We start from the raw sequence: 14,399 nt of genomic DNA on the forward strand, positions 1-14,399 counted from the left end.
TTAGCATTATGACAATATCTTTAATTAAATCATTCAAAAACCTTTATTAATGCAATTGCAGACAGAAGTTGACATCAGGAACATAGCACGCATGTTTCCCAGTAAGTTCTGCATCAAACAAAAAGGTCCCATGTTACTTTATCAAACCCGAAGTCCAGCCTTTAGTGATGTCACTGCCAACGTCATTACCTTTTACTCATGAGACCAAAACCATGCCTACAAAGCTATATAAACAATCCTTTTAGTGTGTTATCTAAAAGCTTAGCAGTAAATTTGTCCAAGTTGATTTATAGTGGAATGTCTGTGTAGTCTTATCTCCTACACTCCCCTGCAGAGTTCTGTCTCAGAGGGGTCTCTTTATATATATAAATAAATAAATAAAGAGAGAGAGAGCATTAAAATCTCAATGTGTAAATATATTGTTAATCGGTAGTCTAGGACCCTATAAATGTAAAGAGGGAGGGGTCTCATAACCCCTCCCCTTCTATTAATACAACATTAGCATAATCAATTATTGTAATATATAAATAATTTGGTACAGCCCCAATCATGACCCCTAGGTGAACCCGACACCATCCTCTTCTGATGACCATGAGTTGATGCTCCCTCTGAATGCAGAACACCATCAGTTTTGCAGTGGATTGTTCAACCATGGGTTTACACTGGGGAAAGAGAATTCAATACAAAATGTCTCAATCAAAACTTGCATAAAGAGAGGTAAGCATAGCGTATGTGCTGGTATCAATAACTCTTTCAAGCCTTTCTTGGAAAATGATTAATGATTGCTTTATATGTCTGCAAGCATAGTACTACTTTTGTCTAGTTGTTATAGGTGAATGTTGCTCAATATCACTTACTTCTTTAAGTTGGGCACTTTCAGCATTGCCAACACTTTGATTCTCTTTGGGTCGTAGACACAGTCCTCCTCTTGGTTGCTCGGCACCATGCCAACATTAGGTGGAACCCAGGCAGTGTCAAAGCCATGCTCAGTGTGCCAGGTCTTCTGCATGGGGTGTCTCTGCCTTTTTATCACCTTAACTCTGCCTACATCCACCTTTACTTTCAGAACCATCCTATCAGAGTCAGGAATGGTCATCAATGGGGTGTTGAGGGGGTATCTAATGACTTTTCGAATGTCTCGACTGAGGTAGACACCGGCACCAAGCATCCCATCTTTGGAAGGTTTGAATCCATTTCTCTGTATATCCACAGCAATCTGTTTTGATGTTCCATGATACATCACGTAGACGTGGCTGTCCTCAGGGGAGACTCCACTCTGTAGATGATCATACTGAGATCTGTAAGACAGGGAGACCATTTTGTTCACATAAAGTATATTGGATTCAGTAGGCCTATGTACATTATTTCAAATTGTAAGATATTTTATCTTTAAAGGGATAATCCACCCACAGAAATAAAAATGATGAAACTCATGTCAATTTGGTGAAAGCCTATGTTTTATCAGTGGGTGAAAAAACAATTTTCTAAGTGGTCCTTCTGTGAAATCAGGAAATCGTGTAGGAACGCATCATATGGTTCTCCTCACTGCAGATAGACACTATAACATTTCATAATGCTTTTAAAACAATTACCTGCACTCCAGATCACCAAATTAGCCTATAGATGATATGGCATACTAGTCTATATCCTCATGACAAAGTATATAATTCACTTAGATGTGCTCAATCTAAAAAGTGTACCAAATTATTTAACTCAAGTTTCTTCTGCGTGTGTCTGTGGGAAACGTGGGAAAGAGCCGTTGTTGCCATAGCAACGTACTCTGCACTGCTCTGGACAGAAATGAACTGCAAATTGAACTGGGTGAGAGACTCCTAAATTAACAGTGCAGTTTGTTTAGCCGATTTTTACAGCTAGCTACATTACACGCTGATATTGACTTTCGTATGATCACAGATAGAAGAATGAGCCAGATATTTCACTGGATGTATACATGCTCAGGAGTGGCGCAGTGGTCTACGACTGCATCTCAGTGCAAAAGGCATCACCACAGTCCCTGGTTTGAGTCCAGGTTGTATCACATGGGTGATTGGGAGTCCAATAGGGCGGTGCACAATTGGCCCAGCGTCGTCTGGGTTTGGCTGTAATTGTAAATAAGAATTTGTGCTTAAATAAAGGTTCAAAAACAAATGTGAAGCGTTTGGTTGGTCTCTACTCACTGCCAAATATGGTGAAGAGAGGAAGCCCAGTCCCTGGCAGTGGGACAAGATTGAGCGAGATGGATTTTGGACGACATTCTACACATTTTCTCATCGATTAAACATTTCAACTCAATACAGTTTACTGTTTCCAAAACGACACCCTGTAACAACATAGTGGACTAAGTTCAGTAGACTTTACCTTTTGCCGAAGTTTCGAAAATATTTAGGAGCAAAAGGGCGAATTTAGTTATTGCACACGGACACTTCAGAGTAGGCGTTCCCTAATGTAAATATGCAAATAAATGCTAGAACGCGCCTTAGGAAATCGCTAGCTCGTGCTTGGCTCTGCCCACCTTGATTTTTCTGCCCACTATGATTTGTTTGCTTCCATTGGAAACGACAGGCTCTGGTCTATCTTGGGTTAGTTTTACAGCCCTTTGGTAGTATTGTGTGTAGCGACGTTTTCTAGCTAGCCAGCTGCCCAAAGAAATAGCATTGCACGGTGGATTTTGTAGTTGACTTGAGCTGCAACGGATTTCTACAACGATTTTCATATGTTGCTACCAACCTTGTTATAACGACAAAATTAAACATTTGTTCACCAAAAAATACTGTTTTCACATATTAGTGTTATTTATCAGTTTAACACTGTCAATCACAATAATTCATGGGTTGGGGTTGATTATCCCTTTAGGTTTCTTGAAAAGAGTGCAGTCTTTTTCATACTTACAAGTTATCTTCAGTAACCTTCATGACCTCGATGACTTTGATTCTCTTTGGGTCATAGACACAGTCCTCCTCCTGGTTACACAGTACCATGCCAACATTTGGAGGAACCCAGGCAGTGTCAAAGCCATGCACAGTGTGCCATGTCTTCTGCATGGTGTGGTTCTGCCTGTCTATGACCTTAACCCTGCCGACATTCACTCTGACTTTTAGTACTCTTTTCTCAGAGTCAGGAACATCAGGAGGGTATTTACAGGCTTTTCGGATGTCCCGACTAACATAAACACCAGCACCAAGCATTCTATCTGCACTTGATGGTTTGAAGCCGTCCCTCTTAATCAACTCTGCGCCCTCTTTTGAGCAGCCATGAAACATCACATATTCTCTGTGATCTTCAGGATGAGACTTGCTGTCAAGCAAGTTGATGTAGTATGGGGAATCAGGGTTAACATCCATAGTAACCAAACTGCTGTTAAATACACCTCTGCTGAAATGAGCTGTAATATAAGTACATAACTTACAAATTGTAATTGCAATGTAACATAATTAAAAATTCCTAAGGCTGGAACTGTTACACTAAATTGTTATGGCTGAATAATATTTCAAAATATGCTGAATTATTACACTAGCATTATAACACGATCATGTAAAGACTTATTTAGTAAGTAAACAGGGGTTGTTTGATAGCCAAGTGTCCAGTAATAAGTTAATGTGTGTCAAATAACAGATGAGACCGTTCTTACCTGCTGCTGCTGACAAATGCAGGAATACTCCGTATGTTTAGGAAACCTAGCGCTTAGGTTTCAATTCCTGACTGCAGGCCAATCTTACCTATTTAGGTTTCGTTTCCTGGTCTACTCTTGCAGTGGCGACCTGTTATTCAAGGAAGGGAGCCACATTTTTAGCAAAAACAAATGTAACCCTCTCACCAGGTTCGAATTAGACTCTCACGATATTACCTTACATAGAATATCTCGGGATGTTAGGTGAGAAGGACATCTCCAATAAGAATCCCTATTGTAAACTATCTAGGGTGATGACAACTAGGGTATTAACTTCAGATGTAATGATTATAGGTTTGCATTGACACCCAGGCAGTGTCAAAGCCATGCATTCAATTAAATTGAAACAGTAAATGACTCCACCAAGAGAACATACATAAGGTTCAAGATGTGTATTATTACATTTTCAAAGCACCACATCAAAATAAATAAAAAATAATAAACCCCAATGTTTCATGCACAACCCATGTCCAAATTATGTCAAGCTTACTTAACCCGTTGGGGCGCGTTGGAGCAACAAAAAAAGCACCCCACCGTTGTGGTTACTCACTATTTATAGATATTCCCTCAGCGAAGTATGGCAGTTCCGTGCAGGTTTTCCTCACATGGTCCACAGCAAGCACAGCTATCAATGCAGACAGTACTCCTTAGCAGTAACCGATATCCCATGGGAACATGAACTCGCCAAGCACTTCTCTGTTTCGCTGCCAGACAATCCCAAAGGATTCACTCCATTGTGCTGTAAAGAAAGCTCTGCTGTTGGGACAGCTTTATTTAGGCCTTAACAGTTTGTGGGCAACACTTGTCACCGTTATAGGGCAATTAATGAATTGTTTAGTGTTGTGTCTTTGATGGCATGCATCTAAAAACATATATTTTTAGTTTGCCCCACCAAGAAGTACATGCTAAAATCGCCACTGTTGTCTTGTCCCAACAGTTTAGCATAATTTTTATCAAATCTCAGATGAAAAGCAACCGTGCCCACTCAGATAAGAAGCCTAATCTAATGGGGACATTATGATACTCATTACTTTCAAGAATTCTGTTATTGCACAACTGGCAAGTTGATGTTCCTTTATCACACTAGAATCAGCTTCAGTAAGGTGTTAGCATCTTAATCCTAGTAGCATCTGTAAGGGTCTAGAACTCTCATGCCATCCACATGAAAGGATACCCACTCAGGCAGTAACCATTACATATGTGGCCTCCAACGACGAGCCACTGGCCAATGCTGACTTATTCAGGAGGTCATATCAGCTGTTGATTTCAGTTTAGAAACATTTATTACTATTTACAACTCCACAGTTACAACAACAGTCTTTCCCATGTTGATTTATTGGCCAGTATTAAGAGCAGTTTCCATCAGACTACATGAGCAGCAGGTAGAAAAGTTGTTTGGTTTCAACACAACGGTACAAGCTACATCAGCTTTATTGCCCATGTTATCCCTGAGAATGATGCATAGAAATGAATGACTGATAAGAAATTAGTTGAAGTATTTTATACAAATACTTTTTAAATGTAGGCCTTTACAGACAGTCACTGTAAATAAGACAAATAAACCCCAATCTTTAACCCCCCCCCCCCCCTTTTTTTTAACCTCATACAGCAAAGTGGCACATCCCAAATGAAAGAGCACCTTTTGGCAGAACAGTAGATATAAAATATCCTACATAGTGAGGTGTAAAACTAACTTTTAAACTTTTAATTTTAAATTAAATGTCTTCCTACCCACCGAGGCCAGCATTATGATTCTTCCAAAAAATGACTTGTGTTGTCATTTGAAGGGCTATGAGAGTTCGCCTCATCCGCAGAGGCAGATTGGGACAGAACCCCCTCACTATGTGTGGGTGTGTCAGAAGCAGCAGCAACATTTATAGGAGGCTTGGCCTCCAGCACTCCACTGTCCAGACCCACAGGTGGAATCTGCTGTTCCCAGTCTTGTAACATGGACTCCAGCAGGCCAGAGTCTGCAGGGTTGCCTGTGGTGGTGGTTGTGCTAGGCGCTAGCACGCTGTTGCTTGTGCTGCTGCTTACCGGGCAGGTGTGGTTAGCATCGTTAGCGCCTGCGGCAGTATGTTGGTCACTGTCGCTGTCTATGGTAATGACAGTGGGCGAGTGTTTCCTGGACCCTGTGCGGTCTTTGCTCCTGTGCCTCTTGCCCTTCTTCTTGTGCTTCTTCTTCTTCTTCTGGTGCTTCCTGGTTTGCTCCGAGGAGCTGCCCTCAAAGATGATCTCCACGCTGAGGCTCCTGCTCCTCTTCCCCCCAGACTTCTCCTTGGACTTCCTGTGACGCTTCTCTTTGCTCTTCTTCTTGTCTTTCACATAGGACGAGGTGGTGGAGGAGGGAGGCTCGTCGAGGGCTTTGGAGGACTGGTCTTTGGGGGCAGGTTCCTCCAGGTGTCTCGATTTGTACTTTCTCTTCCCGCTGGGCTTCTCGTGACGAGACTTCCTGTGAGCGCCGGACAGCGAACAGGTGCTGGAACGACTTCTGGAGCGCCTCTTATCCCGCCGGTGGGAATCAGGACTCTGGCTCGGGGACCTGCAATCGATGTTCCTGTGTGAGCTGGAGTAGTAGGACCTCCTCTCTGTGTAGAGCGTGGCACTGCTGTCCCTCTCACTCTCCCGGCTGTAGTAGTGCCAGTGATAGGAGTGCGACGATGAGTCGTGGCTGCGGCCTGATCGGCTGCTATCTTTATTGTCCCTCGTCTTCTCCCATTTAGTGTGGGAGCGGTCGCGGCTTTGGGAGCGTGACTGCCTCCTGCCTCTGGACAGAGTGCTGTCGCTGTTGATGGAGATAGCCGGGCTCTTGGTCGAGCGGCTGCGGTCGGCGCTCCTGGACCTCCTCCCCCGGTCTCTGCTTCTCGACCGTGGCCTCTCTCTAGATCTATCTCGACTGTGACATCTCCTGCCGTCTTTCTCAGTTTGTCCTCTGTTTTTGCTTGCTGACTTACTGGATGATGTCTCACATCTAATTGAGGGTGAGGTGTTACGTCTCTCCTTGGAGCACGATACATCTTGCTTCCTTTCCACCCCCTCTGCCTTCCCAGGACATTGGCCTTGAGAGGAGGCGGGGCTAAGGCTGGTGAAGCGGATGTGTTGAAGCAGCCTGGGCACTTCATCTTTGATCTCCTCCAGAACAGACTCCTCTGAGTCAGAGGACAGCTTGACCAGCTCCGGAGTCCTTTCAGCAAGGGGTTTTACAAAGCCCACGATGATGCAATCCTCATCGCCAGAGGAGGTACACGCCTGTCCTTCCTTGTCGGTTTTCACCCAAGCAGAGTCCGCAGTCAGGCGAGGGGCCTTTGGCTGTAACACTGCTCCGCACTCCTCCCCCACACTGCTCTCTGAGTCCGAGTCTCTGATGGATAGCAGCAGGGCCCTGGTGGGTTCTGTTGTGGAGTACGAAGGTCCGGGTGTCTCGTCGTCCCATGTTGACTGGCTCAGGGCGCCCCCGGACATGGGGTCCCCCGGGGGGTCCAGCTCCACAGAATCGCCCTCCTCCTCATCCTCTGAGATGGCAATCACCGAGGAGTTGGAGCTGCTGCCCTCGTCCGAGGACGGCGCAGGGCAGTCGTAGACGGCATGCTGGTCGTAGGCCTCCATGTTGAAGGGTGCTCGGGCGAAGTTGACAAACTCATGCAGGAAGTGATCGGTGCGGGCCTGGAGGAAGGGCTGCAGCTCCTCGTGGATGGCCCGGTCCTCCATGTCATAGCGGGTGATGCGGGACATGATAATGTGCTGCACGATGTTGACCAGGGAGCCGTGAGCGCCGTACAGCACCACCAGCTCTCTCTTCAGCCAGGGCAACAGGCGGTGCAGGCAGGCCGGGTTCTTCTGAAAGAACTCCGCCGAGATGTCCCGGGAACGGCCACCGTCTCGCACGCTCCGCACTCGCACCCCTCGCCGGTAGAGCGCCCGTCTGAACTTGATCATCTCCTGCTCACGGAGGCTGCGCACGGTCCGGCCCTCGCTTTCTGCCCGCCTCCTGGCCGCCAGGCGCGCCATCATGCGGCGGAGGCCTCGGTCCTGTCGAGGAGGGGGGGAAGCCCCCGTTAGGGCCTCGAACATGACCCCGTTGTCGGGGGGAGGGGATGTTCTTCTCTGGTCCTGCCGACGCGCCCCCGTCAGCGTGGTGCGGTAGCGGAACCGTTCCCCTGCGAAACTCCCAAAGGAACCGTTCTCCGTGGGCCGCAGGTCATACTTCTTGAAGTCCTTCTCTGATTGTATACTGTGATAGATAGAGTTGAATGGCTGCTTGCATAGCGGGCACTCGGCTTTGTTCTTGGACCACTCGTGGATGCAGCGGAAGCAGAACTTGTGCAAGCAGAGATCGAGGTAGGCCATGTTGTTGAATCGGTCCAGACAGATGGGGCACTTAGAGTCTGGAGACGCCTCGGCAGACAAAACCTCAGAGGACTTGTCCAGGGCACTCTTCTTGCGTAGCCGTAAGGTCATCTTTGCTGCTGCCATGGTGATAGTCTAGGGAAGAAAATATTGCCTCATGTTAAACAGTGTTTTCAATAAAGAAGGGACACAACACAGCACTGACTTTGTTCAAACTTAATTTTCTGTAATATACTGTCACTAGCTAGGCCCATTGGCAGATGCAGAGACAACTCTTTCATCTACACACCCTTACATATAATTTCAAAGGTATTAATTCAACCTGCAAACAGGGAAGAATTTTGCAAGAGGAGCATCTAAACATTTTGTCATTATCCAATGTGTTACATAATCAGAACACTATAATAATAAAGATTGTACAGGGGTCACAGCTGACTGTGTCAGAGCCATTTAGCCACATTGACCATAGATGGCAAAATGACTGTCAACCAATTTCAACAGAATCTTACAATTAGCTCACCACAGTTGTAAAATGATAATAAAGCCCAATAACTTCCCATGTAATGTTATATTACTTGAACGTGTCTTTTACTTGGTAAGGTTAACGTTAGCTAGCTCGATAGATAACTTTAGCAGCTACGTTAGCTGTTCTGACTCATCTAGGGTTGGACAGTGAACACTCATAATGGTTGACTCTGGCCCTAATCTCTGACCGATAATCCTGACAAGAAATTATGTATTCATGACATGTTTGTGAGTCTGAATTGTGATAAATGACAGCTTGGGTAAATGAGCAAAATAGCTTCAGCTAGCCATCTTTCGTCCCTTTGCTTACCAAAAAAAAAAAGCCGAGGATCCGAGGCAAATGTCTAAGAATCCTGTCGGCAACAACACTCAAATCCTCTCATATTATATTTTCATATTTCACTATTTCCATATGTACTAAAGAGAAGTAAATTAATTTAGTTGTTTACCACACTCTTTGGACTTGGCCTCCTGTTTCATACCGTGATGTAATGCTACATTTAAAAAAACGCAAAGGATGATGGTATACTGGAGGGTGTTGACCTTCCGCTTTGGCGTGAAGTACTTTTTTTATGGTCTCGTGCGCCACCTATTGACAGTAACTTTTAACACAGAGGATGAATTAGCTGGAAAGCAACCTAATCTGGACATAAACGACAGTAGTGTACTAATAAACCATAGCCATCCATAATATACAAACATCAAATATGATTGTGAGTTTGGTTACACTATTGGTTACTTGTGTCAAATCGTTTGCAAAGCTCTTATTTTAAACGTTTAAACAGAGGGTAGTGCGAACGGCCAATACATCACTGAGGCCAAGCTTTCTGCCATCCAGGACCACTATTCCAGGAAGGCCCTAAAAATGGTCAGACTCCAGCTACCATAGTCATAGACCGTTCTCTCTGCTACCGCACAGCAAGCAGTACCGGAGCGCCAAGTCAAGGTCCAAGAAGCTTCTAAACAGCTTCTACCCCTAAGCCATAACACTCCTGAACACCTAATCAAATGGCTACCTGGACTTTTTGTATTGACCCCCCCCCCCCCCCTTTACACCACTGCTACTCTGTTGTTATCATCTATGCATAGTCACTTTAATAACTCTACCTACATCTACCTCAACTAACCAGTGCCCCCACACATTGACTCTGTATTGGTACCCCCCCTGTATATAGTCTCGCTATTGTTATTTTACTGCTGCTCTTTAATTACTTGTTACTTTTATTTCTAATTCTTATCTGTATTTTTTTTTAACTGCCCCGTTGTATTCGGCACATGTGACTAATACATTTTGATTGAAACACTGGATCTGAATTACTCAAATAAATGCAGCACTCTTTCCCCCACATTCTCGTCCAAATATACTTCGCTGACATGTATTAGTATTGTAAATATTATTTAATGACATATACATAAAGTTTTTACAACAGGGCAGGGACAAAAAGACATTGTGTAATTCTTTCAACTATGTCTTCTTCAGTGGTGACCATGGCTCTCTGGGAGGTCTGGAACAACCTCTCCCGTCTCCAAGATGGTGTCGCCCTGAACACAGACAGGGAAAATTAACAGATAATGAAAGAGTCAGTTGCTAGATGTCCCTAATCTTTCATTACAAGGTCTAGGAAAGCTGTCTGGGAATCCAGGGTTTTTGTGGTCCGTTGTAGAGCATGACTATTGTAACACCAGGGTAGTGGGTTCAATTCCCAGGATTTCCCATATGTAAAATGTATGCATGCATGACTAAGTCGCTTTGGATAAAAGCATCTGCTAAAATACATTATTTTGTGTTACCATTGTAGGCCACAATTACAGTGCAGTTTATATATAAGCTACACTGCAATTCGGTTCTTTACTGTAAACTGCACCATTGTGTCACATGCATCTGTTAATAAATCTATAAGCAATAAATCACATTTTATTGGTCACATATACACATGGTTAGCAGATGTTACTGCAAATGTAGCGAAATGCTTGTGCTTCTAGTTCCGACAATGCAGCAATATCTAACAAGAAATCGAACAATTCCACAACAAAACCTAATACACACACATCTAAATCTGATATCCAGTAGTTCTTCCCGACTGTATGTAACAACACTTAAGATTTTCTGGGCTAACAAAGTAAGAAATAATACATAAAAAAACTAAACACGGCAAAGTTTCCTAAGGACTAGAAGTGAGGCGACCCTCTGTCGGCGCCATCTTGTCCAATCATCAATACAAAAGGAAAGGGAGATACCTAGTCAGTTGTTCAACTGAAATGTGTCGTCCGTATTTAACCCAACCCTTCTGCCCACCCACTGGGTACAGATGGCAGTTCAACATCTACTTTTGATTTACATTTGGTTGAGTTGTCAACTAATATGAATTTAATGTTTAATCAACCCGGTCATTTAGGTTAAAAGTTGGGTGAAAAAAATACAAAATTCCCGTGCATTATTGACTTTTGCAAAAACAATTAGTTTTCCATGTTGACATTTGCATTTTTCAGTTGAAATGACATGGAAACAATGTATGTTTCAACCTGTTTTTGCCCAGTGGGCAGTGAATCCACTGTAAGACTAAGAGCCAGTTCACAGACACAGATCAATCGTAGTCTGGACTAAAAAGCACTTACAATGGAGATTCTTCATTGTATGTGTTTTTTCATCCAGGACTAGGCTTAATCTTGTTCCTATAACAACACATGAGATGTACTTACAGGGAACAGTCTGGGCTTCAGCTCCACGATGCCATAGGGCTTTTTCTGTGACAAACACACAAGCAGGACAGGTCAATGTTTTAGATTGAATTGAAGACTCTTCTATGACACATGCATGACACAACTTTCAATAGAGCAGGTATAGTGAATGAACACCAACAACACAGGGCTAAAAACTGCAATCCACTACTGTATAATAACATTTCATAAATCGGAGAACAATTAACTTTGAACATCCAAGGTCAAACACATTATCAGTCTTCTTGACCATTAGGTCTCAGCCTTTTAAATCAAGTCTGATTTAGAGCTGGGAGGCCTGGTGTTTTAAATCGAACCAATTAGGCCTGTGAGGTGGTTGGAAGAATCCAGGTGGTGTCTGGTTGGGCCAAAATCCTCTTACACTCCAGGAACAGGTTTTCCTAACAACAACATTACTACATGAATGAAAAGACAATATAATTGGTGTTGAATTGATTGAACTTACAGCAACATGATACTTCACATAATAATGCACAACCCAGGCAGGGATCAGCAACCGGGTCAAGGCGAACACTCCACCAGTGTAGACTTTGTAGGTCTGGAAAGAGAGCAACACAAAGGGGACGTGTGTCACAAATGTTAACAGGTGTTGTTGATTTCTTGCTGACAACAGTTGATGCACTTTTTCGGTACAACTACTGGTTAGCAACATGCCAGTAGCTATGTTACATTCAGGTTGGCAGTGGCACAGGTGACTGGCATCACACCAAGCATGAGAATACTAGTCAATGTGGCTATGGTCACTAGTGGCGACCCATGCAACTGGCTAGGCTAGCTAGTAAACAGTAACACCGACGTCTCAAAACAAAAACATAGCACGTAGCTATCACAAATACTAGCTAGTTAGTCATTCTAATCCAATTCACACAGTGTTGTTCGTTGATATAGTACAATGAAATGGCCAAAATGATGAACTCACGTAAAGTCTCCACAGGGTCTTAGGTTCCAGAAAGCCAGCCCAGAATTTTGCCACCGGCCCGTGGGCTGTCTTTGGCAGCACGGGCTCTCTGGGACTGAGCTCTTGGTCCTTCAGCCATTTCCTCCTGAGGTTTGAAATCTGCTCTACGCGGAGCTTTTCGTCTGCTGTGTAACCAGTCATGATTAAGAAGGGCTAGTTCTTGTTTTCTTGATATTCAACCTCACTACAATGACACCATGGAGGACACCGCCATGGAGTGCACAGCCAAAACTCATGAAGAAGAAAACAGTCAACGACAACGGTAAATACACATTTCCCCCATTGGCTGAGTGTGTGAGTGACATCTACGGGACTGGAGGAGGAAACAAAACAGGGATTTTTCATGATCACTGATTTCTCTGATGCATTGTGCAAAATATGCTACACACAATTGCTTACTACATTTTTTACATTCATCCAAAATTAAGGAAACTCTGTATTATGTATCCATATGCTTTTTACTATAATGGTAAATGCGTTTGTGAATTACTATTAAGATGTCATAAACATTGAATGATAATGAGTTTTCTGTTTGGATGCGGATGCAGCATTATAAACTGTTTTCACCATATGACCATTCTACCATTGTCCCGAGGGCATAAGCAAGTCCTCAATCAATTGTATTTTATAAAGCCCTTTTTACACCAGAAGTTGTCACAAAGTGCTTACAGATACCCAGCCTAAAACCCCAAAGAGCAAACAATGCAGATGTAGAAGCACAGTGACTAGGACAAACTGTAATCTAATCTGTGCCCAGTATAGACTGGTGAGGTGTGAAACCTTAGCTATCATCAAACATTATTGCTTCAGAGGGCTTTTTCAATCATTAGTCATTACACTTAAAATACAAGATGAAATGTTTGACATTTGTACATAATATGGGTTATATAAGGACTAGTTATAATGTGATGTATTATCAATAGTTAGTGATACAGTATAGTCAACTGTCTTGATCATCAATTTGTTAAGCAAACTATATCAATGTCTTCTGAAATATAGTGGACTTTATCAACACATCCACAAAATCATTCATCCGTATGTGATGCAGAGTGTAACAGAGTAGGTCAACTAGTGTGTAAGTTGCCATCAATACATAAATCAATTAACAGAAATAGTGTGTTCTCCTGACAGTAGTACTACAGCCAAATATATAGTTGAGTGTTCCCTCCATTCCCCGTACTGGGTTGTAAAACAACATGATTGCTTTCTGATGACAGACAGTGTCGAAATACTCAAGACATGAAAAATATATAAAATACGGATGTTTTATGTCACTCATCAAATAAAACCACTGATATGTCCATCTGAAATGTCTCTCTTTTCTTATTATAATTATGAATTTATTTCCAACTGACCATAGGCTTATATATAGGCTTATATATATTGGAATATATATATTGGAATAAAGTACAGAGGACATAAAGGCTTGACGTAAACTCTGTTTCAAGTGGACTTTTCCCCATTGAAACTGATGTGTGTTGTCTTTGCATTTGGATCTGATTGAAATACGATCTACTCCAAATCAGATACGCTGTGACGGTTTTACATGTGTACAGAACGTGCCCAAGAATAAATCAATATTGATTTATTTTAGTAGCATATCATAAGAATTGGCATCATCCAACGAAAGATATGCACCAGTCCTGTCTATGAAATGCATTGGGAATTGTTTTCAAACCAGAGTCATTTAAATGACACAGGCCCCAAATGATGCATCATTAACAACTATCTGCAGAGATAGTTTAGCAAACTGATAAGCCTTTCATCAGAGTCCATGAGGATTTGCACAATATAGACTTATATCAGGCGGAATTCCGAGGCCACCAAGTGTACAGTAATCCAACCTGCAGCTTCTATCTAAACCTTCCGTTCCTTGCAGGAAGTTGGCACTCGCCCCGATGAGTGCCGAAGAAACCACAGAAGGTTGACGAGAGCGGATATAACCCCAATAGCAGTTAGATTAGGAGAATGGCCTCTCCTCCACCTTTATCAGTGTATGTCTCCTCTGTGTGTGTACAGCTTCTCTATGAGAAGTATATGTATATATATCTTACTTTTTGACTTTTTGACTTTTTTTTGACTTTGACTACAGCATATTAGGAAAAAGTGAAAAAATAAAAGGTTTGTTGCAGATGTAGGATCTTTATTCAATCACCCTGTTGC

At 43.0% G+C, this 14,399-nt stretch overlaps 3 protein-coding genes across 3 annotated transcripts; all 3 read right to left on the reverse strand.

Moving 5' to 3' along the window:
- LOC109877301 (uncharacterized) lies at positions 1 to 3,753 on the reverse strand. The gene is made up of 4 exons (XM_020469588.2): positions 3,629 to 3,753; positions 2,890 to 3,382; positions 858 to 1,298; positions 1 to 662 (listed from the first exon to the last, which is right to left on the reverse strand). The coding sequence occupies exons 2-4, from the start codon at positions 3,339 to 3,341 to the stop codon at positions 626 to 628; spliced, it is 930 nt and encodes a 309-aa protein (XP_020325177.1). The 5' UTR covers positions 3,342 to 3,382; positions 3,629 to 3,753; the 3' UTR covers positions 1 to 625.
- Positions 3,754 to 4,931: 1,178 nt separating this feature from the next.
- On the reverse strand, positions 4,932 to 8,939 carry LOC109877300 (E3 ubiquitin-protein ligase Topors). Its single transcript, XM_031817506.1, has 2 exons — positions 8,850 to 8,939; positions 4,932 to 8,149 (listed from the first exon to the last, which is right to left on the reverse strand). Exon 2 carries the CDS (start codon positions 8,138 to 8,140, stop codon positions 5,414 to 5,416), a length of 2,727 nt encoding a protein of 908 aa, XP_031673366.1. The 5' UTR covers positions 8,141 to 8,149; positions 8,850 to 8,939; the 3' UTR covers positions 4,932 to 5,413.
- A 979-nt stretch (positions 8,940 to 9,918) lies between these two features.
- Positions 9,919 to 12,483, reverse strand: LOC109877303 (NADH dehydrogenase [ubiquinone] 1 beta subcomplex subunit 6). Its single transcript, XM_020469589.2, has 4 exons — positions 12,198 to 12,483; positions 11,724 to 11,816; positions 11,240 to 11,284; positions 9,919 to 10,081 (listed from the first exon to the last, which is right to left on the reverse strand). The coding sequence occupies exons 1-4, from the start codon at positions 12,375 to 12,377 to the stop codon at positions 10,016 to 10,018; spliced, it is 384 nt and encodes a 127-aa protein (XP_020325178.1). The 5' UTR covers positions 12,378 to 12,483; the 3' UTR covers positions 9,919 to 10,015.
- Positions 12,484 to 14,399: the final 1,916 nt, after the last annotated feature.

The sequence above is a fragment of the Oncorhynchus kisutch genome, unplaced genomic scaffold (assembly GCF_002021735.2).
Source record: "Oncorhynchus kisutch isolate 150728-3 unplaced genomic scaffold, Okis_V2 scaffold1050, whole genome shotgun sequence".
In the NCBI taxonomy this organism is placed as follows: Eukaryota; Metazoa; Chordata; class Actinopteri; order Salmoniformes; family Salmonidae; genus Oncorhynchus; species Oncorhynchus kisutch.